This window comes from Equus asinus, chromosome 13 (genome assembly GCF_041296235.1).
Source record: "Equus asinus isolate D_3611 breed Donkey chromosome 13, EquAss-T2T_v2, whole genome shotgun sequence".
Classification (NCBI taxonomy): Eukaryota; Metazoa; Chordata; class Mammalia; order Perissodactyla; family Equidae; genus Equus; species Equus asinus.
In genome coordinates this window covers 60,475,803-60,500,309 of record NC_091802.1, presented here as the reverse complement: position 1 = coordinate 60,500,309, position 24,507 = coordinate 60,475,803, and the positions used below count along the sequence as shown (strand labels likewise).

The following is a 24,507-nucleotide window of genomic DNA, read 5'->3' as shown; positions in this document are numbered from 1 at the left end:
CCACTCTGTTTTACATCTGTCCTATATGTTGCTTCCGGCTGGACATGGCACCGCTTCCCCTCCTCCTCCAGCGTCAGTCTAGGGCTGATCTTCCAAGAGCCAGTGAGGTGATGGGGCCTGCTCCTCTGGAACCTGCCCTGGGGACAGCATATGGGCCATCCTTGTACCATCAGCCATTATGTGGTCATGAGCCACAGGCACCCAGGGTGACAGCATGGCCCCTGGCCTAGGTGGCTGGTCTGGACCCATGGGGATGGTGCTGTGCATGTTCCTCATCTAAAGGGAGGTCTGCCAAGCCCCAGTCTGATTCACAGGACATGGCCTTTGTCTGGCAGGCGTCTTGATGACCTTAGGATGTCTGTATGGGTACCAGGCAGGGAGCAGGGGGCTGGCCCTTCTCCTGTCCTCCCTGTAGCCCTGTCCTCAGGGTGGCCCTGTCTTCTCTGCATTGGGCCCCAGCATGTTCCTCACCAGCCTGCCCACATGTACGTCCTTGCACCGGGCTCCAGGGGCAAGCCACCACAGTCCCTGGGAGAAGGCCCACTCCGAGTTGTCTGGCAGGTCACCGTTGGGGAGAGCAGGCCAGCACATCTGTGTGTACCTAGCATGTGGGTGTCTCACCAGATGGTCGCTCTCACCACTCACAAAACATTCTTCCTTCCAGTTTGAACTTCTATACCTGACGGCCCTAACCAGTTACGTCATCTTTCATGGCTTCCTATTTCAAGACTTATGTATCTAGGGGTGAGCCCAGTGGCATAATGGTTAAGTTCACGCACTCTGCTTCAGCTGCCCAGGGTTCGCAGGTTCAGATCCCAGGTGCAGACCTACACACCACTCATCAAGCCATTCTGTGGTGGCGTCCTACGTACAAAATAGAGGAAGACTGGCACAGACGTTAGCTTGCAACAATCTTCCTCACCCAAAAAAAGACAGACATACATGTCTAAAAGTTACACAACAACAGCTGCTCGCTGTGAATAGCTCACCCAGTGCTGAAGCGTTTGTTGTAATGGGGGCTCCCCCATGGACCCCCGGGAGGCTGCTGCTGGTGCAAGGTGTTCAGACCTGGGGCCTCCCCTCAGTCCACATTCTTGGGTGGGTGTTCTGTGTTCGGTGGGTGTGAAAGAGCATAGCAGGCCCTCTTACACACACTTGCTGCAGCTGGCCAGTCCCTCACTCCTCCTGCTGCTGCTCCTTGCTGGCTTGCACCGGCTTCCTCAGGTGGTCAGGACCCGCTGCGTGTTGGCGGCCAACCTTGGTCTCACTGAAGTGAGACTAGCTCTTGTCTCTGCTGAAAAGGAGAACAATTCTGTTTTTAAAATTTTCCCCTTGGAGGGAACTTTCTTAAAGTACCAATATTCTTTTTTAAGAATAGTTGATAGTTTAAATCACCCAGCCCGGATCATCATTGTTGTTCTGCACACAATCTCGGCCTTTCTCTCCACATTTATTCCCAGTGAGCAGCAATAGGGTAGCTGGTATTCTGCTGGATGTGTCTAAACCACAAGCCAGTGTGAGAGTGGAGCCATTAGAAGGGTCATGGGCCACCACTGCAGAGGCCTTGGCTGTGCCTGGGGAGTGGCCCTGAGTGGCTCCCTCTGGCCTGAACATCTCCCTGAGCTGGCTGGAGGGTGAGAAGAGCAGTGCCTATGCGGGGTGTCCTGGGGAGGCAGCAGGCAACCTTGGTGGTGTCACGTGTCGCGCCACCCTCAGCCCTGCCCCAGCCTCTGAAGGGCCAGCAGGCTTTGATTGTGTGTGTTTTCTGAACACCAGAAGCTGGCAGGGCGGAGATGCTGGACCACGCCGTCCTGTTGCAAGTGATAAAAGAGCAGCAGGTGCAGCAGAAGCGCCTGCTGGACCAGCAGGAGAAGCTGCTCGCAGTGATCGAAGAGCAGCACAAGGAGATCCACCAGCAGAGGCAGGACGGCGAGGAGGGCAAGTCTGGGCCGGCAGGGAGGGCAGAGCGAGTGGGCAGTGGGGGTGGGGGTGAGTGGGGTGTCACTTCATGCATGATTGCCACAGCATCTCCAGGTGTCCTGTGTGGCTAGATCTGTGGCTCCGAGGCCTAGAATCCTGCTGGGAAAATTTAAGTTTTTATTTGTAGTTCTTACTTGCTGGCAACCTGATTCCTTTTAGTCCCAACATCGTAGCTTCTGCTCATTTCCATGGCTAAATGGATGACCAATTTCATTTGCAGTAGATGCACAGCCCGAGCCTGGGGTGGCTGCAGCCAGAGGTAAGGAGCAGGAGGCCCACGACGGAGGAATGGTGGAGCAGCCCCCCTTGCGGCCTTTGGAACCAGTACTCGGAGCTCCTGGGCATCCACCTGCTCCGCCCCAGGGGCACGGCCAGCGCTCTGTGGAGGAGCCCGAGGGGGCCGCAGGCAGAGCCCGAGCTGGTCCTCCCGGCGGTGGGGGCGCTGACAAGGAGCCCCAGGCAGCCCAGGCTGAGCTGAGGGAAGGTCGGCAGGGCGCTGTCCCCGAGGCGGCCGGTGCTGGTGTGCAGGAGCGGGTCCCCGTGCCAGACCCTGCTGGGGTGCCCAGGAGCCCAGGGGAGCGCAACGCTGGGGAATCCCCCAGGCAGAGTCGGCACGCTTTTGGCGGAGGCTCCCACGAAAGGAAGAAGTCTGGAAAGGAGGCGGCAGCTGCTGGTGCTGACAGTCAAGCGGCAGATGTGTTGGGGGCAGGGGCAGAGACTGGGGACCGTCACGTGAAGCCCCAACAAGTGGGCCAAGACCGGGGACCTGCAGGCCTGTCCAGCAGGTCAGGAGGAGCAGCCCCTCGGGCCCAGGCCGAGTTACGTCAGCCAGAGCACCGGGCTGTCTCTGCCGGGGGTCAGGGCGCACAGCAGGGCGGTCACGCAGAGGTGGGACAGAAGACCCTCGGCAGGGACCATGTGCCTGCTCCCGGGGAGGATACTGCTGTCCAAGAGCCTGAGCAGAGGCCAGACCCTGAGCTGGGGCCCAAGCCAGCCGTCCCCGGTGCTCAGAAGCCAGACAATGCCAAACCCAACCGAGACCTGAAAGTCCAGGCTGGCTCCGATCTTCGGCGGAGACGGCGGGAGGTGGCTCCTCTTGCAGAGGCAGGGCCAGCTTCGAAGGACAGGGTCATCATCAGCTTTAACCCCCTGCCTGATGTGCAGGTCAGCGACCTCCGTAGTGCCCTGGAGAACCAGCTCCACCAGGCCGCAGGGGGTGCTTTGCGAGTGGTCCACAGCCGCCAGATCAAACAGTTGCCCCTGGCCCTGGAGGAGCCCTGAGCGCCCACTGATGCCCACCATTCTCCTGGTCAGCTGGTCTCCCCTGGCATGCCCAGGCCACCAGCAGACCTGGACCACGGTGGGCACCGAATTCTGGAGGTCACGCTCCGTTGAAGCCTGAAAGATGTTTAGCTGCAGCCTCGTTTTCCAGAATGGTTTTTGCCATCACTGTGGCACCTCTGTAACTCCCCCAGGTGACTGAGCTCACCACGGCCAGGAGGAGAAACGGCTGCTCTGAGACTCTGAGGAGATGTGGCATCTGTAGGGCCTTGAGGTCTGTGACCTGCCACCTACGCTCTCTCTGAGACAGGTGGGTCCCGTGCAGCTGGGGGAGTGGCTGCCGTCACTGAGCGGGATCATGTGATTGAGGTGTCGGTGCCCTCAAGTGCGGGCACAGTCCCGGCACATGGGCTGCTCTGAGGACCAGCCGTCCGGCCCCAAGTGTCCAGTTACTCCGAGTTTTAACTCTTTATCTAAGGTTGTCTACAAGTGTGGTAGAAAACCTTAACAAACATTCCCCCTCACTCTGCTCCGTACCCCAGGGGCGCGGGTGTCAGAAAGCTGCTGGCGCCTGCTCACCTCCACCTCTTCGTGGTCTGCTCCACTCGCCACATGCTCCGTGGGTCCCAGTCACGTTATTGAGATTAAAAAAAATACCACCACTGATGTCTTGTAGTAAGGTTGGTGTTGAGGTAAATTACCTAAAGGAAAACAGTCCAGGGTTCCGTACAACGTAAAGCTGTGACTGGAGGTCGTACCTCACGGTGACCTGGGAACTGGATGTGTCCTAGCCCCGAAAAAGACCCCTAAGCAGGCAGACCTGCTCTGCTCAGAGCTCATTTGGACCCCAGTACCAGGCCCTCACCCAGGGGAGGGGAGGGGAGAGAGGAGGGGGGAGATGGGTCGGGGAGAGGAGAGGGCCACCGTCCTGAGATGAAGGGAGGGGAGGGGAGATAGGGGTTGGGAGGAGAGGAGGGGACCACCATCCTGAGATGAAGGGAAGGAAGGAGAGGGTAGATGAGGGAAGGGGAGGCCAGGCGGCTGGCCCTGGGCGGCGACCTGTTCTCAGGTACAGCACGCCCCCCCCCCCCCCCCCCCAGGTCTACAGGGCTCCAGGCTGTACTCTCTGGACCCAGCTCATCTGTTGGGAGGGTGTTGTGGTGTTGATCTTGTGTTTTGTTTTCAAGGAGCAGAAAAGCTGACAGTCCCAGAGGGTGCTGGGCAGGTGTGCCTGGCAGGTCTGGTGGGCTGTCCTACCTGCAAGCCCAGGGCCTTTGCCTGCATGGTCCTGCAGCACTCTCCTTCTGGGGTAGGGGGCATGCTCCAGACCCTACCTCGAGGGGTCTGTGTGGGCCACCCACTAACTGCTGGCCAGCCGTGTCCATGCCCACAGAAGGCCCACGGATGTACAGGGGCTCCTGCCTCAGAACTCGGCTCACACTTTTCCTGGCACCTTTTGAAGTCATTTGTATTTTTTAATGTAATTTCCATGTCATTGGGCAGCCTGAAGACTAGAAATGAGGAGTAAAAGGAGTGGAATCTTCTGGAGGCCAAGCTGATTCCTCCCGAATGCCAGGGCTGGGTGTGGAGGCCAGGGCTGGGGCACTGTTCACACAGAGGAAGGCACTGTGACGAGGGAGTGTCTAGGGCGCTGCCTGTCCTTCGTTCTTAACTAGAAACAATTCCAAACCAACCATCCCTGGAGGGAAAACGCCTTCTGGACGTTTTCCTCAGATTGAAACTGTGAGTTTTTGGAGTGGGATTTTATTTCCAGCTCTTTCTCCTGAATGTCTTAGCTTGAACCAGGTTTCCTGTCCTTTTCTGGAGGTCACACCACCCTCCTTTCACTTCGTCTGTAGCTCAGAGCGGCCCAGCCCCGCTCAGAAAACCACCCGTGACTGGCAGTGCAGGGGGTTCTGCCATTGCCTGCCCGCCCCCTGCCTCCACACCCTAGGAGCCACACCGGCCCAGTTAGCGCTCTTTTTCCCTCCTCCTGGCTCTCAGCTCCACTCCTCCTCCCAGTGGGCAGCCCCTCAGGGAAGGAACAAGAATGTTCCTGCCCAGAATCCAGGCAGACCTCTGGGACTTTGTTGTCAGAACTGCAGGGAGCAGGAGGGACCAGCAACAGTGCTTTGCTTTCTGACCACAGACTGCTCCTCTTTCTGGGTCCCATGACTGGTAGGTGTCGCCAGCAGTCCCAGCTAGAGCAGCAAGCTGGGCCACCAGTGGGCCACCCTCAGTGTTGGCTACTGCTCGCAGCAGACGGGTCAGGTCTGCCCTGGACGCAACCCTGCCTGCAGGGCTCCCATTCTAGAGTGAGGCCACCAAGCCAACTGGGCGCAAAGGAGCTGGGCCAAGGCCATGTCGGCCTCCACCGAGCGAGGAGGGAACCCCAGTGGAGCTGAGTCCTCAGTGAATTCAGAGGCCCTTGCCTGAGGGCCAAGACAGGCGAACGGCATGGAGCCGCACATGATGAGTTCTACGCGATGACCGGCTGTAGAGGTGGCGGAAGTTGTCTTTGCTGCACCCCACGCCAACTTTGTCGAACTCCCTTCTATAAATGTAGTCTTGAAGATGAAGTGAGTTGGGGGAGGCCAGAGGAGCAGGGATGAAGGCCGCGGAGGTCGGAAGGGAGTCTGACATGGAGTGCGGGCTGGCCCTGTGTGAGATGTGAGACGTGGGGACTCCATCTGCCCCAGTGGATTGGAGATTGAAAGGACGCAGGAGACAGCGCCTGGGGGGACAGTTCTGGAAGGGCTGGAGTGGGTGTGCCCAGCGAAGATACGGGAAGCTCTAGCCGACAAGCTGTCAAGGGTCCGAGTGGAGGGCAGGAGGGTCGGGAAGAGAAGTCTGCCCAGGAAGGCTGGGTGCGCCAGCCGGGTGGCAATACGTGGCTGGGCAGTGGAGACTGCACAGCTGTGCTCGGGGGGCTCCTAGGAAGCCCGCTTCCCTGGCTCACCCCTTCCTCCCGTGGGCCCTCGAGCTATCTGGGAGCCTCCCGTCACCCCAGCAGGGGCAGGGGGGTCGTGTCACCAGTTTCTGGACCTTAATTCCAGTGGTTCCCGCGAGATGTGACTCTGCCCAGCAGGACAGAGCCCTTGATAGCGGCCAGATTCCCCTCTTCACTGAGGCGGACGCTCACGTCTGAGATGTGATGCTCTCCGCATGGGGGGAGTCAGGCTAATTGTGGAGTCATGTTCACTTGAGGAAAAGGGAGTGCAGACCTCGGCTCCTGGCAGGGGGCTCTGGACGCCAGGGGCTGGGTGGGCCCAAGGACAGTGTGCCCTCCAGGTCCCTGGGAGGATGCTCTTTGGAGCACAGTCCCCATGCACCCGGCAGGTGGCGTTCAGGGCAGTGGGCACTGAGGGCACTCCCCGGTGTCGCGGGGCCTGCCTGTGCCCGTGTGTGTTGGGAGGGGCGGTGCTGCACCCCTAACCTTATTCTCAGGACAAGCGGGGAGGGGGGTGTGGCACTAGGGAGGCTGGGAGCTGTGGCCCGGATGGGCTTGCACTGACTCCGAAGGAGGCTGTGGAATGGTGAGCAGCCAGCCCACGCGGGGAGGGGAGCCTGCAGCTTTGGCCAGCCTCACTGGCTTCCTAAACCAAAACCCCTCTTGGCTCACACCTGTCTTCACTGCCTTAGTCTAGAAGAGCATGCCTGGGTATGGGATTCCTCGCAGAGCGGATCTCTGCCTCACGGTGTCGCTGTTGTCTCTGGTACATTCTGTCAACTGAGATACATCTAGATGCTCCATTGGATTGAGATGACATACTGGTGAAAATGCTTTAAAAAGTGAGAATCAGGAGGCAGCCTGTTGCCAAGGCCCACGCCCCGTCAGCTTCTGCAGGGAGAGGCCAGGCCCACGCACACTACGTACCACAAAAGAGGGATCCCGCGTGATCTGCTGCCATCTTTATTGTTGATTCACGTCTTTATTGTTGGTTCACGGCATCTTATTCTAATACAGAAAACCGCTTCCTCTTTGCCTTGGGCTCAGCCTACACATTGAGGTCCTTTTAGCCCTAAGAACGTTAGATGTTTGCCCCTTGGGACCGTCAGGACAAGGTGCCTGGCTCTGCACCCTTGGGCAGCAAATGGATGTCAAGCACAGTCCTCCTCCTTCCTAATGGCCTCCCTTCTGGGTCTTCTTGGCCTGAAAGAGAAAATATTTTATCTGAATGTGTTGTTTCCAAGTTAGATGGGGCTCTGGAAAGAAGACTACCACACTAAATGCCATCTTCTAGCAAATACCTTACAAAGAGCCCCGCCCCGGGCCAGGGGTGTGTGGCAGGGGCCCGGCTGGCTGGAGCATGGGGCCCTGGGCCTGGGTCTCTGCTTCAGCCTCCACAGGCCCAGGGGCTTGATCTGCTCCATGACACTGAGGACAGGCCTCAAACCCACGCCCGCCCACACCAGGCACTGTGCAGGCGCACCCTCAGGCAACACGTTCAGTCCTCATGAGGTGGCAGGAGCCCCTTCTTACAAAGGAAACTGCGGTCACAGATGCTGAGACCCATGCTTAGGGTCAGGGCTCACAGGGACAGAGCTGGAATTGGAGCCCAAGGCCCCTTCTGCTTCCTTATGCGGCCCCCACAAGTGCCTTGGATTACAGGCAGAATAGGCAGAACCGGGTTCATCGGCATGTTTCCTCGTGGTGAGAAACACTCCGGTACCCTAGTCCTGAGCTCCCATTCCCTGGGCCTGCAGCCAGGCTGTCTCAGCGAAGAAAGATGGCAGGCAGGGCAGGCGCTGCGGGATCGTCTCTACGTGATGGAGACAAAGGAGTGGAAGCACGTCCGACACGACCAGAGACCTACAGCAGCTGCTGACCAGCCCAACAGGTGGAGGGAAACCCAGGGTGTCACACATGCAAAGACTTCTAACCAGGAGCCACAGGGTGGAGGTTTGTCTCATCCCTTCCTCCCCTCGGGGAGGGCTGTACAGCAGGGAAGCTGCCACTGGGCAAGACACAAGTCCAAGGGACACGTGCACCCTCAGGTGAACAGCCCCATCACATCTGAGGTCAGTGACAAGAGCCAATGGCGGGGGCGGGGGTGAGGCCTGTGTGTCCGGGGCAGAATAATGGCAAAGATTAGGTGCGGGGCTGGCCTGGTGGCACAGTGGTTATGTTCACACGTTCCGCTTCTCAGAGGCCCAGGGTTCGCTGGTTCGGATCCCAGGTGCAGACATGGCACCACTTGGCACATGCCATGCTGTGGTAGGCATCCCACATATAAAGTAAAGGAAGATGGGCACGGATGTTAGCTCAGGGCCCGGCTTCCTCAGCAAAAAGAGAAGGACTGGCAGTAGTTAGCTCAGGGCTAGTCTTCCTCAAAAAAAAAAAAAAGATTAGGCGGAAGTTCGCTGAGCCTTCTGGGAAAGGAGTGTGTGAACTATCTTCCTAAACTAAAGAAGCAGATATTCCTGTCCCGTGTACTCGCAGACGTCCTGCCTAGGAGGATCCCGGAACATCAGGAAACTCCACCTCGGGTTCCCTGAATTTGTCGGAGCTGGCCCAACTGCCCTCTCTCTGGTCCAGTTCTCTAGGTCAGCAGCTCCGGGGAACAGAGCTGGTCTCTGGCATCATGGCCCACCCCAGACCCATCAAATCAGGGGCACCAAAGGTGGTGACACCTTGGGCACCAGCCGAAGACCTTTGTCATTAAAGCCTCCTGGCGGGCAGCGCCTTCTCGCGCGCTCTGGAACTCCCGCTGCGGCCAGCTTCTCCCACTTCCCGTCACGTCTGCATCTCCTCCAACCCTATGTTCTCCGAGTCCTTTATGAAAACGTGCGACCCCGACACTCTAATTGTTGACTCGGGTACAGTGCTTGGCGATTTTCACAAGACTTTCACTGGCACAGCGTCTGATCAGACGAGGACCACAAAACGCCCCAGCTCAGAAACAGAAGGGACTTGCTGCTCAGGGTCAGAGGCAGAATGGAGTCCAGAGAGCAGACTGCTGCCACTACAGCCCAGTTCCGCCAGTGAGAGGCGGCCAGCGCACTGCGCTGGAGGACTTAGCCTGTCAACCTCGGTGATAAGGGCGCACCTCGGATCCGTGACCTACAGACTCCCCTCCCGCAGAAAGGGGGCTGCAGCGCGGGGAGATCGGGGTGCGTGGCGGCCGCCGTCGTAACCGCCTACGCATAGCACACGGCGCTCCAGAACGCCAGCGAGGCTGAGACGCGGCGGGTGCGGGGTGCCAGCTACCTGGGTCCCGGGTTGGGGTTCGTTTGGGCAGCACCGCCCAGCGACAGTACCACGTAGAGCGACAAAGCGGTTTCGCGCACACACCGCCACCACCGTCACCCCCACGGTGAGGCTGGTGCCCCACTTGACGGACGCGGCACACGGCGGCGGGGGTGGAGCGCGCGTCGGAAGCACCCACAGGCGCGGGCTCGTGGGGTCCTCCCCCGGGTCCCCCTTCCAGGCGGGCGGCGCCCACCTACCGCGGCGAGGAAGCAGCTCCGCAGGGCCTCGAACTCCTGCGCACAGAGGTCCTTCCTCAGGCGGCCGCCCGGGGCCGTGGACGCCTGCACGCACCGGCCGTAGGCCGCGGCCTGGGGATAGGGAGAGGACGGGGCCAGATGAGGGTCGCGGCGGCCCCGACTCCCGCCGGACCCCCGGAGAAGGCCCCGCCCCGCCCCCCCCCGCCGCTGTCAGCGCCCCGCCCCGCCGCCCGCCGCCCTCCGCGCGGCCCTTCTTGCCTCGCAGGCGCTTCCCCGCCCGGTGCTCCTCACCTCGGCCCCACAGGCTGACAGGCGTTCGGGGAAGGCGCGGAGGCGGCTCCGCACCCGCCCCCACACCGCTGCGTTCCCCGACATGAGCGGTTCTTCCCGGCACCTGTGGGCGCCGCCATCTTAGGTCCGTCCTCTTCCGGCACCCAACAGCTGGATAGGTCGGCGCTTCCGCCCATAAACTTCTCCGCGCTTTTTAGTTGGCCAGGCTTCGGCTCTCGTCTCTGCCTCTCTCCGAACCGCTCCTGGTCTCCCAGAGCCCTGCAATTGGCTCGTTGCCTTGTCTGTCTTTAGTCTGGGACTTCGGATTGGCTCAGGCTCAAATTGTTTCCCCAATAGGCCTCAGGGCCCGCCCCACACGAGCGATTGGCCAGCGGGGCCAGACTCGAGCGGTGATTGGAGGGGGACCGGGGCCTGGCGGAAGCGGGGCGGGGCCGGGAGGTGACCGGCATCATGGCGGGCACGCCGCCGCTGCGCGACCGCCTGAGTTTCCTGCACCGGGTGAGTGCGGGCGGTCTCGGCCCTGCTGCGCGCCGCCTCCCCGGCTCGCCCTGAGCCAGAGCCGCCTACCTCCCTGGACCCGCTCGGCCCCCGCCAGGTCACCGCGCTCCGGCCCCTCCGGCTTCTCCTGGGCTCGGTGTCCCCTCCGTCCCCTCCGGCCCCTCCATCCTCGCCTGGCCTCCTCTGGTCCCTCCGACCCACCCCCACTTCTCCCCCCTTCAGCCCCTCCCAAGGTTGGGGGACCTCACCTTATGTACGTGGCCAGGACGCCAGGTCCACTGGGGTCACTCAGGCCCCTTGAACAGAACCCGAATTGGGAAAGATAGCGGTGGGACCCGAATTTGCTTTCTTTCCCAATTTAAAGTAGCTTTACAGGAAAAGAAACATAGTGAGCCCCGAACTGTGTCCGAGGTCAACTCAGCCAGACGCTAGTTTGGGAATCGGGGTCACCGTTTTACTGGGTAACTCTGACAGTAGGGAAAGCTCTGAGCTCCACTCGGATTTGTGCTGAGAAGACTGGCGTTTTAAAGGGAAAACAGGGGAGAGTGGGGCTCAGTTGAGAAATGTTGAGGGGCTGAGCAGCGCCCATGGATTCAGCCGGCTGTGTCTGCTAGCTGGCAGTTATGGAAGATAGGGTCCTATCGCCCCGGAGGGACGGGGAGACAGGCCCTGTCCTTCCTGATGGCTGCAGTTTGAAGAATGGCCCTCACGTCCTTGAGAGAGACGTTCCTGAGTTGTAGGAAACCCATGTTCACAATTGTGAGCCCTTTTTAGTACAGTCACGTGTTGCTTAACGATGGGGATGGTCCTGGGAAACGCGTCATTAGGCGACATGAACACAGCGTGTGCTTACGCAAACCTAGGTGGCATAGCCTGCTACACACCTGGACTGTATGGTGCTAACCTTACGGGACCACCTTCGTATATGCGGTCTGTCGTTGACCGAAACATTATGTGGCGCATGACTGTAAATGCTCCAAGAAAGGGAGGTCGGAAGGTCAAGGAAGGTCAAGGCCTGTTGCCAGGTGTTGGCCAGCATGAACCATAAATTCTCCCGGCGCCTTGAACCTTCTCAGGCAGGCGCTGTAGGGGGCTGAGAGCGTCCTCGTGCTGTTAGAAGCCCCTAGTCAGTCCTCTCAGTGCACCTGCCGAGAGTTCGGGCCTCTCCAGCTCGCCTCTGGGTCTTGGTGGACAAGTAGTGTAAGTAGCAGGTGCATAGGCTCACGTGACACTGGACAGCTGCCGTTCAAATTCTAGTCTGTGGCCAGCTCCTGACGGAATTGTTCTCAGTACCCCAAGGTCTTCTATCCTGTCTGCCCCGAGGCTCACGCCCCCACCTGCTGAATGTGGGATCAGTGGGTTTCTGGTTGTCATGTCTGGAGGCCCTCTGTCTCTGTGCTAACGAGTCAGCACATAAACTAAAATGTGTTTGTGCTACAAATAAACATGAGACACAACATGAGTCGGTCATTCTCCCTGTGGGTTGTTTCCACGGGGTCTGTCCCCAGAAGTGGAGCTGTGGGTCGGTTGGGCCGAGTGGTTATGTCACACTGCCAATCAGTGCTCTGGAAATACGAAACATCCCCAGTCCCCTGCGTGGGGGGGCTCACCTCACGCCTTCTCTTTTTTGCCAGTCCATAAGTAGGTACCTTAGGGACGCCTTGAAGTCATCTTGCACGTCTACAAATGTAGAGGCCTTGGGGCCATGCCACATCCTGACCCAAACATACCGGCCCGTCACCATGGAGACCACTACTGAGTGTCTCTTCCTGGGCCTCCATCCCCACTGGTCCAGAATGGAGGCTCCTGCAGGCTCCCTGTGGCCAGTGGGACCATTGCCGTGCCCTCTGGCCCCCTCACCAGGCAGGCTGCCAGCAGCGAGATGCGTGCACAGTGGCTCCCTCAGGCACCCGGAGAGCTAGGGCTCCCACAGCCACTCTTGGGAATGGGTGGCCCTTTGTGCAACTGTCACTCATCATGGCCCGGGGCTCTCGCTCACTTTCAGCTCCCGATTCTCCTGAAGGGAACATCAGATGATGACGTCCCATGCCCCGGCTACCTGTTTGAGGAGATTGCCAGTATCCTTCCTTGTTGTCCACACATGGGGCCTGGAGCAGCACGCGGGTCTCCTGGGGCCTTCCTGTCCTGAGGGGCCCCCAGTGTCTTTAGCATAGTACCAGGCGTGGGTGGGGTCTAAAAGCCACATTACCAGTGACACAGGGCCCAGGAGACCCAAGGAGCCCGACGCTCCTGAAACCAGGGCCCAGGGTGGTACCTGCAGGGAGGATGCAGCGAGAGGTCCAGTGGCAGCGAGGCCTGATTTCCCTCCACGGCCACCGAGTGCAGCCCGGGGTCAGCTCACTCCTTCCCTAACCCAGTCACCTCCCAGAAATCTCCCACGAGTCCCTGGGCAGCAGCCAGTGCCTCCTGGAGTACCTTCTGAACCGTCTGCACAGTGGCTCCGGCCGTGTGAAGCTCAAGGTGAGTCCAGCAGCAGCCCTGCAGCCCCTGCCCGGGGAACAGGTCAGGGACGGGCAAGGTGGGAGGGGAGGGACACAGGCTGAGGATGGCAGGTGGCGCGGTGCCGGGTGGGTTGCCTTCTGGCTCAGCTTGCCCCACATGGCTTGTCCCCCCAGGTGCTGAAGATCATGCTCCACCTGTGCAGTCACGGCTCCCCGTCCTTCCTGCTCATCCTCAAGCGGAACTCCACCTTCATCCAGGAAGCCGCAGGTGCTGGGCCAGCACAGCTCCGAGAGAGGGCTGTGGGGGGAGGCTGGCCAGCGCACGGTCAGCCCGACACTCGCGGTGCCCCTCGCTCTGTGCTCCGGCACGCAGTTCCCCAGCCCGGCACCGCCCTTTCCTCCCCCGTGTCTTCGCCAGTGGCGCCGTGCACATCCTTGGGTGTGATTCCTCATTCCGACTGCGGCCCTGTTGGGCCTTTGCAGGCGCAGTGGGTGCACCGCCCTCCCCTGCCACCAGCTCTCTCTTCTCCCCAGGGCTGCTCCTCAGGGCCCGAGACAGAGGGAGCGCTTGTGAGCCTCCCGCCCTCAGAGGTGTGGGAGGACGGGGCTGGTGAGGCCGTCGGGAGAGGTGGGGCTCTGCCTGTCATGGTCCAGGCCACAGGTGGGTCTGGGTGGGGCCCCATCCCCTCATCCCCCCCCAACCAGGGGCCATCGTGCATCTCTTGCTAACAAGGACTTGTGGGGACGTGGCCTGAGATTCTCGGGTGGGGCGGCAGTCCTGGCTGGGGTCGGTCTCGGGGGCAGGCTGTCCCAGACCCCAACAAATCTTTGGAAGGGTTCGGCCTTCCGGCAGGAATACACCCACCCGAGCTGTTGCTAAAGGAGCCCCGCCAGTTAGGGGACTGCGTCACTCTTGGCCACCACTTGCTTGTAGGACCTCCTCAGCAGTTGGTGAGCTTGCCCCGTCCGCCAGGCACTGGGGCTCACCCCCCACACTCCAAAACTGCTGTCTCCCTTCCCGAAGGCGGGGCGGAGGCCCGGGCTGCCGTGCCCACACCTTGGAGGTGCAGAACTCACTCTAGACGCCCAGAGGTGTCAGGGTGACTCGTGGTCACGAGCATCATCACAGCTGAGTGCCCGAAGCTGTGGAGCGAGGCAGCTTGGCCCGGTTCTTCTCCCCAGCCGTCCCCTCATCCTCCTCCTCGGGGAGGGCAGGTAGCATGGCTCGGGGTGCAGCAGGCCGTGGGCTCTGTGGCATGGAAATCTCTGCTGCCGCACACAGTTACACTTATCCCTGTGGCCCCTTGTGCTCTGGGCTTGTCCCCCAGGGTGACAGGTGCCCCAACAGGTTTGCAGGGCCGTGGGGACAGGGGTATGAGAGAAAGTGCTGCTGGGGACAATGGGGGCTACGCAGAGAGGATGGCCTGGGCACATGCAGTGGAGGGGGCTGTGCGTCTGGGGCCTGGCAGGTGGGTCCCAGTGGGGAAGGTGAAAGCTGTGGTGGGAACAGCAGGGAGGCACACGCAGCCGTTCGTCCACTCATTTGGCTTCTGGCTGCCAGCCCTGGCTGGGTGTGGGGTCCTATATCTGCACCATGGGACTGGCTGCCAGGTGGAGATGGCACTGAAGGGATGAAAAGTGAGATACATTTGTGATAGAGGAAACAGGGAGGCGGCTGCTCTCGCTCTCAAATGGAGTCCTGAAAGAGGAGGCAGAGTGAGGCACATGCAGCAGATGGGGGAGGGGTACTCTCCAGCATGTGCAAAGGTCCTGAGGCAGGGAGAGCCTGGGCGATGACTTAATGCCATGTAAGAAAACCTGATTTGCCACAACTGAAGCTTTCTGAGCCAGGAGCCTGGCACAGCTGAGGTTGAGGTGGGGCAGCAAGGGGACTTTTTGGGCCAATGTGAGGAACTTGGGTTTTATCAACAAGGCCCTAGGAAGTGGACAAGACCCGAGTCATGTGGCTTCTGGGTGGAGAATGGGCTGAGGGAGGCAGTTAGGTGGCTGATGCGGGAACACAGGTGAGAGACTGCCGTGGGGCTGGAGAGAGGAGCACCATGGAGATGTTCTGGATGTTGATTCACAGGTCTTGCCTGGGGGCATCGGGCTAGGGGAGCCAAGGGGCTGTGCGGGCAGCAGGCTCACCTCTCAGAAACCGCATAGGGTGGCGGGCCCTTCGGGCTTTGTCCAAGGAGCAGAGGCCCCAGGCTTGGCGGCGCGGGAGGGGGTGGCTCACGGGCCGTGGTAGCGACTTGACCTGGAAGTGATGTCACCCCAGGGCGTTTGAGGTCAGACCTGTGTTTTGGAAAGCTCACCCTGACTCTGGGGGTGCCGGGGAGTGGAGTGGACTGCTGGGGGCCCATGGGGGCCCAGCCACAAGGGTGGGGCCAGGGTGGGCTGAGGCCAGCGACCCTGGGGGAGCAGACTGACCGCAGTACCCCACGGGTGGTTGGCAGCACCCAGCTCAGCTCCACTCCCCTCTGCCTCTGTCCTGCAGTTTTCGCGGGGCCCCCAGATCCTCTCCACGGGAACAGCTTGTCCCGGAAGGTGCGGGCGGCCGCCCAGGTGAGCCCAGGACCCAGGTCCCTCCCCAGGACAGCCCAGGAGCCCAGCTCCACTCTTGCTGGGTGACCACAGCTCCTGGGTCTGGCCCTCCGAGGAGAAGCGTTGGCGGGCGCCGGCGCAGAGCTGGCCTGGGGGCAGGGGAGGACTGCGGCCGAATGTGCCGCAGCCCTGAGCGACCCCCGCCCCCCGGCTCTTGTCTAGGACTTGGGGACGGCCTTGTTCTCTGACACCTCGTCCCCTCCACCTCCCTCCCAGCCTCCCAGGGCCTTGCCTCCAGCAGGTAGGCAACCACGTCCAGCCCCATCGTTGGGTCTCCGTTCTGGGGAGGGTTCAGGGCCTCCTCCCTCCGCGGGTCCTGGGCGAGCGAGCTGCCCTGCCCGGGGCTGACGTGGGTCCTCCCTGCAGGCATGGGCTCCCAGTCCAGGCCCCAGGGCACCCTCCAGGGCTTCGGCTACAGCCAGGAACCGGGCCATACAGGTGAGCGCTGCATGGCCTCTCGGAGTGCAGGGACGAGGGCCGCTGCTCTGGTCAGCCGAGGGGTGTGGAGGGCGGGCGGGCGGTGTGCCCACGTGTTGACTCCTCTCCGCCTTTGTGGTCTTGTTCCGCTGCCGTCTTCTCTGCACCGTCCTGCGGGAGAGCATGGCAGGCAGCCGGGCCTGCTCAACAAAGCTGAGGTCAGCCCCGTGCTCGGGCCTCTGCCCCTGGCTCCTTCGAGGGCTGAGAGCAGAGGACAGTGGTCCTGGCTGTGACCGAGGTGACAGAGCAGGAACGATGCTGGTCGTTTCAAGTGGAAACAACAGGCCCCGTTGGCTGGAGCGCGGCAGGCCCGCAGCAGGGCCCCGTGGGCCTCGTGTGGGCTTTGGGCCTTGTCCCTCTGTAGCACTGCCCATCCTCGTCACAGCTCTCGGGCCCCCTGGCACTTCTGAGGCGCTGCTTCCTCAAGCAGGTCTGCCTCAGGCCTCGTCTGCTCTTCACTGGGGGGTGACGGCTGGTCCACCCTTCCATGGGGTGCTCACGTAGGGAAGGGCACCCCCAGCGCTGGACGCGAGTAGCTCTTGAGAGGCCATGGAGGTCAAATTCTCAGGACAAGCTCCTTAGGAGGCCTTTTGCTCCGAGGTGGGGACCGTGGGAACCCAGGGACATAGCTCTACTGTAAGGTGCAGAGCGTCCCGGCTCCATCGGGCCTGGGAATATAGTCACTGGGGAAGCTTCTGGAAGGGCCTGGGTTCTGTCGCGCAGCCTGTGCTCTGTAACTGCAGCTCGTGTCCCGACCTCCTGAGCCCTGGGCAGGGAGCAGCCATGGGAGAATGTGTGGGACGGGACCGAGGGAGGCCAGCGCCATCTCCCTTCTCCCTCTGCGCAGGCTCTGCGGGGGAGGCCTTCCTCTCCACCATCCAGAAGGCGGCAGAGGTGGTAGCCAATGCTGTGCGCCCTGGGTCTGAGAGCCCCAGTACTAGGAGGCCCCCGCCTCGGGGTGATGCCTACCAGCCTGCCATGGCGCCTTCAGCCAGCCATGCCCACCCAAGTCCCGGGAATCTGCTCCCCGGAGCCGTCCCGGGTGCCCGAGGTAATGAGGTGCCACTCCTTCCTTGAGGGGCTTTCCCTTCCTACGGTCTGGGTCCGGGCAAGCAAGCTCCTTCTTGTCGTCTGCTGGGCCCGGGGGTGGAGCACATGACAAGACCTCCATACCAGCAGGGGCTGCAGGGTGCCAGCTCAGGCTGCGAGCAGACATAGGAGGAAGCAAGCAGCACACCCATCGGGGTTTTGTGAGCCTTGCTCTGCTGGTCTTGCCACACCTCTCAAAGGCCAAGTGCCATCAGTTACTGGATGGGCCATGTGGGAACCCCGCAGAGCCAGCCGCCAACGCAACGTGCATTCTCCACGGCCTCTGCAGTGGCTTCGCACAGACCCATCCTGCCTCATGGACCAGTGTCCACACACTGTCTAGATGCCTCTGCTAGCTATGCTAAGTGGGAGCGGGATGTTACGGCCCCGAGAGGGCCAGGGGGTACCCGAGAGTCCCCGCTCCTCCTGTGCAGAACCAGCATTTGAGCTGGGACAGGGGCCCCAGCTCCAGCTTTTGTCCCATCATCCCATCACTCAGTGCATCTGGGCGGCTCTACGGCCCATGGGGTATTGGCAGCGACACCCTCAGGCACGGGCGGGCCTCCACGGTGCCTTCCTCCCAGGGGGAGGAGCAGCCAGTCAGTGATGCTCGGTTACAGAGCCACCCACGTACGCGTTTAGAGAGGAAGGTGGAATAGGTGTCGGGTGGACCTCCACTTCCGCCTCTACCAGAAGCTTCTATCACAGTCACGTGGCTCATAAGATTTGAGAGCTGCTGTGCTGGCTCTGCCCCATCCCAGCCTGGCCGCCTCGCACGTCTGCCACGGTCCGGTGCCCCCTGGCTTCTGGTGCCTGGTGCTGCTGTGTCCCCCTGACCCGAATCTCAGGCCGGCTGTGTCCCACCTCAACCCCTGTTTGAGGGGGTGCTCCCTCGGCCCTGCCCTCCTCTGCTGCTGGTTTCTGGAGCTGGAGCTTGGGACCCAGCCCCTCTGGCCCTTCCCTGGGTCTCTGGTCCAGGGGTCTCAGGGAGGTGGGCATGAGGCCGGTCTGAGGCCCCCAGGTCTTACCTCGGTCACTGGTTCTTCCAGCCCTGAGACACCAGCCCGGGCAGGCCGGCGGGGGCTGGGACGAGCCAGACAGCAGCCTCAGCTCTCAGAATTCATCCCAGGAGAACGGCAACCTGGGCAAGACCTCAGACTCGGGTAGTCGGTCAGGCAGCGACAGCCCCTCCAGGGCCAGCTGGGCCCCCAGCGACCTGGCGGAAAGGTGAGCCCGCGCCTCAGGGCATGCCTCCCCACCCCTCCTGGGCCCCACCTGGCGAGGGAGGCCTGACCTGGAGGACCTTGCCCCTCTTGGTGGCGGTGGAGCCACCCTCTGCTCTGACCCACCATGCCCCCCACAGGGCCGAGGCCATGACCCTGAGTGACTGCCAGCAGGAGCTGAGCCTGGTCCAGACCGTGACACGGGGGTCGCGTGCCTTCCTGAGCAGAGAGGAGACCCAGCACTTCGTCAAAGAGTGAGCCCTCCCCCGAACTCCCAGACCCCCACCCCCCTGTCCTCCGGCCCCTCACCCTGGCCCTGCGCCCCCCAGCCTTGCCCGGGTGAGGGGGTGAGGGGAATGGCCTCGCTGCCCCTGCCCAGAGCCCCCTCGTGCAGGTGTGGACTGCTCAACTGCGAGGCGGTGCTGGAGCTGCTGATCTGCCACCTGGGTGGGACCAGCGAGTGTGTGCAGATGGTGAGGGCCGGGCCGTGAGTGCGGGCGAGTGCGTGCCTGTGCCAGGGGAGCAGGCGGGGGTGGCACGGTGGCCTCCTCACTGGTGGTCTGCCCGGGGGAGGCAAGTGGGAGCGGGCAGTGAGCGCAGGATCCTGGTGGGGCTGCCGCAGGGGCTTACTGGGGCTCAGACTGGGCCTCAGTGAGCAGGGAGGGAGCTGGCCAGACAGGCCTTCCTCCTGGGTGGACCTGCCGACCTCCTCTCTGCCCTGCAGAGAGCCCTGGGTGCCATCGCCTCTCTCGGGTGCACTGACCTGCTCCCCCAGGAGCACATCCTGCTCCTCACCCGGCCACGGCTGCAGGAGCTCAGCGCGGGCAGCCCCGGACCTGTAACCAACAAGGCCACCAAGGTGGGCAGCAGCCATGGCCCAGAGAAGCCGGCACAGGGACACCTCCAGTCCTACACCCTGTCCCACCGTCCTTTCCCAGACACACACTTGTGCCTGTCCCTTGCTGCCCAGGACAAGTCATGCCCTGAGAACTGCAGTCGGGGTCCTCGCCTCTCACTGGCTCATGGCCCTCGAGGCTCACTGGTTGCTGGAATACCCCCAAGCTTGCCCACCTTACTGCTCAGCAACCCTGCTTCCACGTGGCTCAGCTCACATGGAGCTTCCTGCAGGAAGCCCTCCTTGACTGCTTGGAGAGATTTATCCCACTGTTCTCCACCCCACAGTTCACGGGTCCATGCTTGGCTCCTGGAGGGCAGAAATGTTTCCTTCATCTGAGTCCCGTTCCCACATAGGCTTGAATTGTGTGGAGGCCACCGGGAGTCTGTCACTGGGGGACCTCTGGGCAGCGCCTCTGGGCTGCTGGCCTCTCTGCAGCTGAGCCCTGGTGCCTTCACTGCCTGTTGGCATCCTCTGGCTTCTTCCCTTTTTCTCTGGGGCCACTGAAAATTCAAATTCTCTTTGGTCAAAGTGTCAGTGACTCTGTGATACACAAGACACACAGTGTGGTGGCACGTCATGGGGGTATTCCTAAGGACAGGAACACTGGGAGAACCCAGGTGTCCGGCAGGTGGGAATGACTGGATGGGCTAAGGCACCTTTTTTTCTCTCAGTCTATGTCTGGTGGTTGCATGGTGCCCGACAAGGGGCCACCTCTCCCTGTGCTGGCTCGTCTCGCAGCCAGGTTCAGTGACAGGGAAAACGTCCGTGTGTAACAGCAGGTGTGGGGCAGGACACATGGCCGCAGGTTGGGCGTGGACAGTGGGCCCCGGTGTTAAAGCAGCCAACACTGGTCGGTGGGATAGCAGCGAGGAGGCACTGGGAGGGGCAGGCCAGTCCCCATGATTCCCGGAGAGCGTGGAACACTCACTGAGTCCCCTTTCCTTCCGTTGTCCAGATCCTGAGGCACTTTGAAGCTTCCTGCCGACAGCGGCCCCCTGCCCAGAGGCCCCCGGCCGAGCCAGGCACTGCAACTACCCACGCGGGCCCCTCCGACCTGCTGACCGACACTGTACCTTTCGCCGGGGGCCAGGCATTCCTGCAGCCTCTGAATTCAGCCCTGTTCTCACCCAAGGGCCCTGCACAGCCCCCTCCCCTGCAGGGTTCCCCACTTGCTGGGCCCGGGGACACCAGGGAGGCTGAGACCGGACTGGCAGGTTCCAGGGAGCAGGGGCCTGCATCTGAGCCGGGCCCTTCAGGCACGGATACCACAGAGGGAGTGCCAGAGCTCGGGCCAGGCCCCAGCGGCTGCCCGTGGAGCCCAGTGGCCAGTGGTGGCTGCAGCTCCTTGTTTGCCGGCATGGAGCTGGTAGCCTGTCCCCGCCTGCTGGGGGCTGGGACTGCTGCAGGGGAGCCTCCCTCGGCCCCCCAGGCCCCTTGGACGTTGTCACAGAGTGCGGCAGCAAGAGAGCCTCCTGGCTCAGAGCCATCAGCTTTTGCATTCTTAAACTCATGACCGTGTCAGGTGGGCCTCGTGTGGAGTCTCCACGTCCCTGGCCCACGATTCCCAGAACCCCCTGACTTCGTGCTGTCCCCTCAGCCCACAGCCCCTCATGTCCCACCAAAGAGTGGTTCCCCTCGGGTGTCTGTGGTTGGCCTCAATCTCTCTCTGGCCTCTTCCACTCACCCACTGAGGCCTTGGTGCAGGCAGCTGCCTCGCTGGGCAAGCTCAGAGTGGATGACGACCCATCCAGTGAAGAGAACAGCCAGCAATAAACTCTGGGTGATGCTTCAGGAGTCCAGGAGACAGCCAGAACCAGCACGGCACTGCAGAAAGGAGTGGTCTTTGCCCACAGGGCTCAGCTCCCCAGCAAGGCAGGTTCCCTGTTTTCCTGCTGGAGGAGACAGGACCCCCCCCCTCCCCCCCCAACACAGGCTCTTTTTGTGGGTGTGGTGGCTGTGGGAGCAGCTCATCTGAGCAGCCCACAGGACTTGCAGGGGCCCCAGGATGGGGCAGAGCTGTGCCGGTTTCTAGGCAGAATTAGGACCTGAGCTGCTTGGTAAGACTGACGGCTGCTGGGCCTGGCTGCCGGGTCTCCTGCCTCACAGCCATCTGGTCAGATGGGCTGACACACGCACATTGGGTCCTGTCTGCAAAGACTGTCAGGCCCCTCTCCCCATGGCCAAAGGCATGGGAGGGGAAGCAGTGGCGGGGGGGTGTTACACGGCCTCTCTGGAGGGCATGAGAGAGGAGGCATGGCGACCTCTGGAGCTGTCCAGAGTCCCCGGGCTCCTCAGGCACAGCAGAGCAGGGCGCCGCCCTCTGAGGGGCCAGTCAGGAGGAGACAGGTCACACCCATGCCTCTCGGCTGAGCTGCCACAGTTGCCAAGTGACGACCTGAGAGGAGGGCTCCAGGCCACCTCGGCCCCCTGTCTCCTTTGCCAGAGGCTGGCCAGGTGGACTGGAATGCTTACAGCAGCGGGCAGGCATGCAGCAGGGCCTCAGAGATGCTGACCCTGGGGTCCTCTGGGGAAATGGTGCCTGCCTTGCCCTCAGAAACAAGGTTTTTTTGTGTGGATTTGGAACCAGTGCTTGGGGCTTACTTTGTTTTTGAGCTCAAATTCCTCCCTCAGTGTGGGGTTGGAAGCAGCCATGCGTCTCCTCATCCATCAGAGTGGGACTGTGCTGTCCGGCCTGGAGCTGTTTCCAGTGTCGGATCCCTGTGTGACAGTTCTGTGCCCTCGACGCTGGCCTCCCAGCGAAGCCTCTGGGCCCGCAGAACCGCAGAAGGTGCAAGGGTCAGCTTCCCAAATAAACACCTTTTGCACAAAGCTGCACCCTTTTTTTCCTTTTCTCTCCTTCCTGTATGTGTGTGTGTTTTAATGAGATTAGCATTACTAAAGGGCACGCTGAGAGAACTTCTTTTCTAAAAGTAGGGACAGCATTATTTCTCCCTTGCATGTTTGGGAGAACTTCCCAGTGGAACTGTCTGGTCCTGCAATTTTCTTAATTGCAAGGTTTTTAACTGAAATTCAATTTCTTGGGTAGATAAAGGACTATTTGAGTCATCTGTTTCTTTATAAATGAGTTTTAGTAGTTTGTATCTTTCAAGGAATTCATCCATTTCGTGTAAGTTGTCAAGCATGGCCACAAAGTTGTTTTTGTAGCACACCTGTAGTATCCTTTCAATTTCTGCAGGGTCTGTAATGCTATTCTGTCTTTCATTTCTGATATTGATAAATTTTTCCTCTCTTGGTTAGTCTGATTAGAAGTTTATTAATATTAGGGGCTGCCCCGGTGGCGCAGAGGTTAAGTGTGCACGTTCCACTTATGCAGCCTGGGGGTTGAGGGTTTCGATCCCAGGTGCAGACATGGCACCACTTGGCACGCCATGCTGTGGTAGGCGTCCCACGTATAAAGTAGAGGAAGATGGGCATGGATGTTAGCTCAGGGCCAGTCTTCCTCAGCAAAAAGAGGAGGATTGGTGGCAGATGTTAGCTCAGGGCCAATCTTCCTCAAAAAAAGAAAAAGTTCATTAATATTATTAATCTTTCCAAAACCTAACTTTTGGTTTTATTTTTTCCACTTTTATGTTTTCTTTTTCATTGATTTCTGCTCTTTATTATTTCCTTCTTTCTACTTTGGGTTTATTTTTCTTCTTTTTCTGTTTTCTTTAAGGTGGAAGCTCAGATTATTGATTTAAGACCTTTCTTTTCTAATATAGTCATTTTTAGTGCTATAAGTTTTCCTCTAGACACTGCTTTGGCTGCATCCTATGAATTTTTATATATTTTTATTCAGTTCAAATTATTTTCTAATTTCCCTTGAGGCTTCCTTTTTTCCAATGGGCTATTTAAAGGTGTGTTTCTCTGTTATTTCTATTTTAACTCTGACATAGTAAGAGAACCTATTGTGTATTACTTCAATTATATTTTTAAAGATGTCACACTCTTAAAGTTTGTTTTATGGCCCAGAATATAGCCTGCTGTGGTGAATGTTCCATGTGCACTTGGTCTAAGAACTACAGAATATCCTTCATGAATAGGAATGAAAAAATCCTCAACAAAATATAGCAAAATTAATCAAGCAATATATAAAAAGGGCAATACATCACAATCAGTGGAGTTTATCCTGGGGGTGTGAGGCTGGTTCAACATCTGAAGTTCAGTGTAATTCACCATATTAACAAACCGTAGAGGAAAATCACATTATCCTTTTATGCAGAAAAAGCAAGACACAAAATTCATTGTTCATTCCCAAAAACTCTCAGCAAACTAGAAATATAACAATTTCTTTCACCTGGTAAAGAGCATCTACAAAAACCCCGCAGCTAACATACTTGATGAAGGACTGAATACTTTCCCCTGAAGACGGGACAAGGCAGAGCTAAGCAGTCTGACCACTTCTGTTCAGCATTGTACCAGAAGCCCTGGCCAGTCATTAAAGCAAGAAAACAATAAAAAGCAAACACACTGGAGAAGAAGAAATAAAACTGTGACTATTCACAGACAACATTATTGTCTATGTAGAAAAATCCCACAGAACCTACAAAAATTCCTAAAACTTACAAGTGAGTTCAGCAAGGTCACAGGCTACAGGATAAATTATACGATCAATTGTATTTTTGTATATTAGCAATAAACAATTGGAAATTGAAATTTTCAAACCATCATTATTTATGATAGCACCCAGAAATTAAATATAAAAATAAATATAGGCGGAGCAAAATGGCGGGGTGAGCTGACCCGGGATTCTCTCCCCTCCAAAATACAACAAAAGATTGGAAGAACTGAACTTCAGAGAATAAACATAATGCCAGCTCGTTAGAGACCTGCAATACCAAGCAGGCGGAGATCATAACCTTGCTTACACCCTCCGAGGCGCTGGAACGGTAGGAGAGGACATCGCTCCCTCCCCTAGAGTCTGCGATCGCTGCAGCGCCGGTCGGGAGGGAGCGGGGGAGGGGCCGCGTGACCCGGGGATCATCCAGGACTCCTGCCGCTGATTCAGTGGAGACCCGCTGACGCTGACGGGGGGAAAGCTTCCTTCCGCGGGGACCCATAAACAGCCCCTCCCCCCCCCAACAAAGCCAGTGGGCGCAGCCATCTTGCCCCGAAGGCGGAGAGCTAACCCGCCGCTCTCGACCCCCATCTAGTGGCGACAGGCTGTAACTGCAACTGAATTCTACCACCATGAGAAAAAACCGCTCCTCTACCATCCAGCAATTTATAAAAGCCCCAGACCAGAAGCAAA

The 24,507-nt window shown here is 59.6% G+C and overlaps 3 protein-coding genes across 22 annotated transcripts in view; 2 read left to right on the top strand and 1 right to left on the bottom strand.

Moving 5' to 3' along the window:
- The window catches only part of SLC38A10 (solute carrier family 38 member 10), a 42,254-nt gene extending 38,327 nt beyond the window's left edge, over nucleotides 1-3,927 (top strand). For 8 of the 11 annotated variants that reach the window (XM_044746134.2, XM_044746131.2, XM_070483804.1 and 5 more), the window contains 2 exons: nucleotides 1,777-1,938; nucleotides 2,201-3,927. In XM_044746134.2, the coding sequence (XP_044602069.1) occupies nucleotides 1,777-1,938; nucleotides 2,201-3,261 (1,223 nt within the window). In that variant the 3' untranslated portion in view covers nucleotides 3,262-3,927. The remainder of the gene's footprint in view (nucleotides 1-1,776; nucleotides 1,939-2,200) is intronic. The other 3 variants (XM_070483803.1, XM_044746133.2, XM_070483809.1) reach the window with 1 other exon arrangement.
- Nucleotides 3,928-7,158: 3,231 nt separating this feature from the next.
- Nucleotides 7,159-11,202, bottom strand: NDUFAF8 (NADH:ubiquinone oxidoreductase complex assembly factor 8). Of its 3 annotated transcripts, none has more exons than XM_070483811.1 (4): nucleotides 10,749-11,202; nucleotides 10,003-10,260; nucleotides 9,712-9,822; nucleotides 7,159-7,414 (listed from the first exon to the last, which is right to left on the bottom strand). In XM_070483811.1, exons 2-4 carry the CDS (start codon nucleotides 10,084-10,086, stop codon nucleotides 7,385-7,387), a joined length of 225 nt encoding a protein of 74 aa, XP_070339912.1. In that variant the 5' UTR covers nucleotides 10,087-10,260; nucleotides 10,749-11,202; the 3' UTR covers nucleotides 7,159-7,384. The 3 variants fall into 3 exon arrangements, with proteins under 3 accessions (XP_070339912.1, XP_070339914.1, XP_014719638.1); XM_070483813.1 differs by having other exon boundaries at nucleotides 10,003-10,244; nucleotides 10,749-10,975; XM_014864152.3 differs by lacking the exon at nucleotides 10,749-11,202 and having other exon boundaries at nucleotides 10,003-10,301.
- TEPSIN (TEPSIN adaptor related protein complex 4 accessory protein) lies at nucleotides 10,392-22,784 on the top strand. 8 transcript variants are annotated; one of them, XM_044746136.2, is made up of 13 exons: nucleotides 10,396-10,500; nucleotides 12,506-12,578; nucleotides 12,890-12,981; nucleotides 13,137-13,230; nucleotides 15,463-15,530; nucleotides 15,732-15,810; nucleotides 15,936-16,007; nucleotides 16,894-17,097; nucleotides 18,185-18,362; nucleotides 18,499-18,612; nucleotides 18,738-18,831; nucleotides 19,083-19,217; nucleotides 20,212-22,085. In XM_044746136.2, the coding sequence occupies exons 1-13, from the start codon at nucleotides 10,453-10,455 to the stop codon at nucleotides 20,767-20,769; spliced, it is 1,809 nt and encodes a 602-aa protein (XP_044602071.1). In that variant the 5' UTR covers nucleotides 10,396-10,452; the 3' UTR covers nucleotides 20,770-22,085. The 8 variants fall into 8 exon arrangements, with proteins under 8 accessions (XP_044602072.1, XP_044602073.1, XP_044602074.1 ...); XM_014864068.3 differs by having other exon boundaries at nucleotides 10,397-10,500; nucleotides 18,753-18,831; nucleotides 20,212-22,784; XM_070483810.1 differs by having other exon boundaries at nucleotides 10,458-10,500; nucleotides 12,879-12,981; nucleotides 18,753-18,831.
- Nucleotides 22,785-24,507: the final 1,723 nt, after the last annotated feature.

Excerpts from the sequence above, each read along its gene's own strand:
- TEPSIN (XM_044746136.2), top strand. The coding sequence starts at position 10,453 with ATGGCGGGCACGCCGCCGCTGCGCGACCGCCTGAGTTTCCTGCACCGG. Across the intron at positions 10,501-12,505 it reads GCCTGAGTTTCCTGCACCGG|CTCCCGATTCTCCTGAAGGG; the intron begins GTGAGTGCGGGC and ends GCTCACTTTCAG. Across the intron at positions 18,363-18,498 it reads CCCAGCGACCTGGCGGAAAG|GGCCGAGGCCATGACCCTGA; the intron begins GTGAGCCCGCGC and ends TGCCCCCCACAG.
- NDUFAF8 (XM_070483811.1), bottom strand. The coding sequence starts at position 10,086 with ATGTCGGGGAACGCAGCGGTGTGGGGGCGGGTGCGGAGCCGCCTCCGC. Across the intron at positions 9,823-10,002 it reads TGTCAGCCTGTGGGGCCGAG|GCCGCGGCCTACGGCCGGTG; the intron begins GTGAGGAGCACC and ends CCCTATCCCCAG. Across the intron at positions 7,415-9,711 it reads GGAGCTGCTTCCTCGCCGCG|GCCAAGAAGACCCAGAAGGG; the intron begins GTAGGTGGGCGC and ends TTTCTCTTTCAG.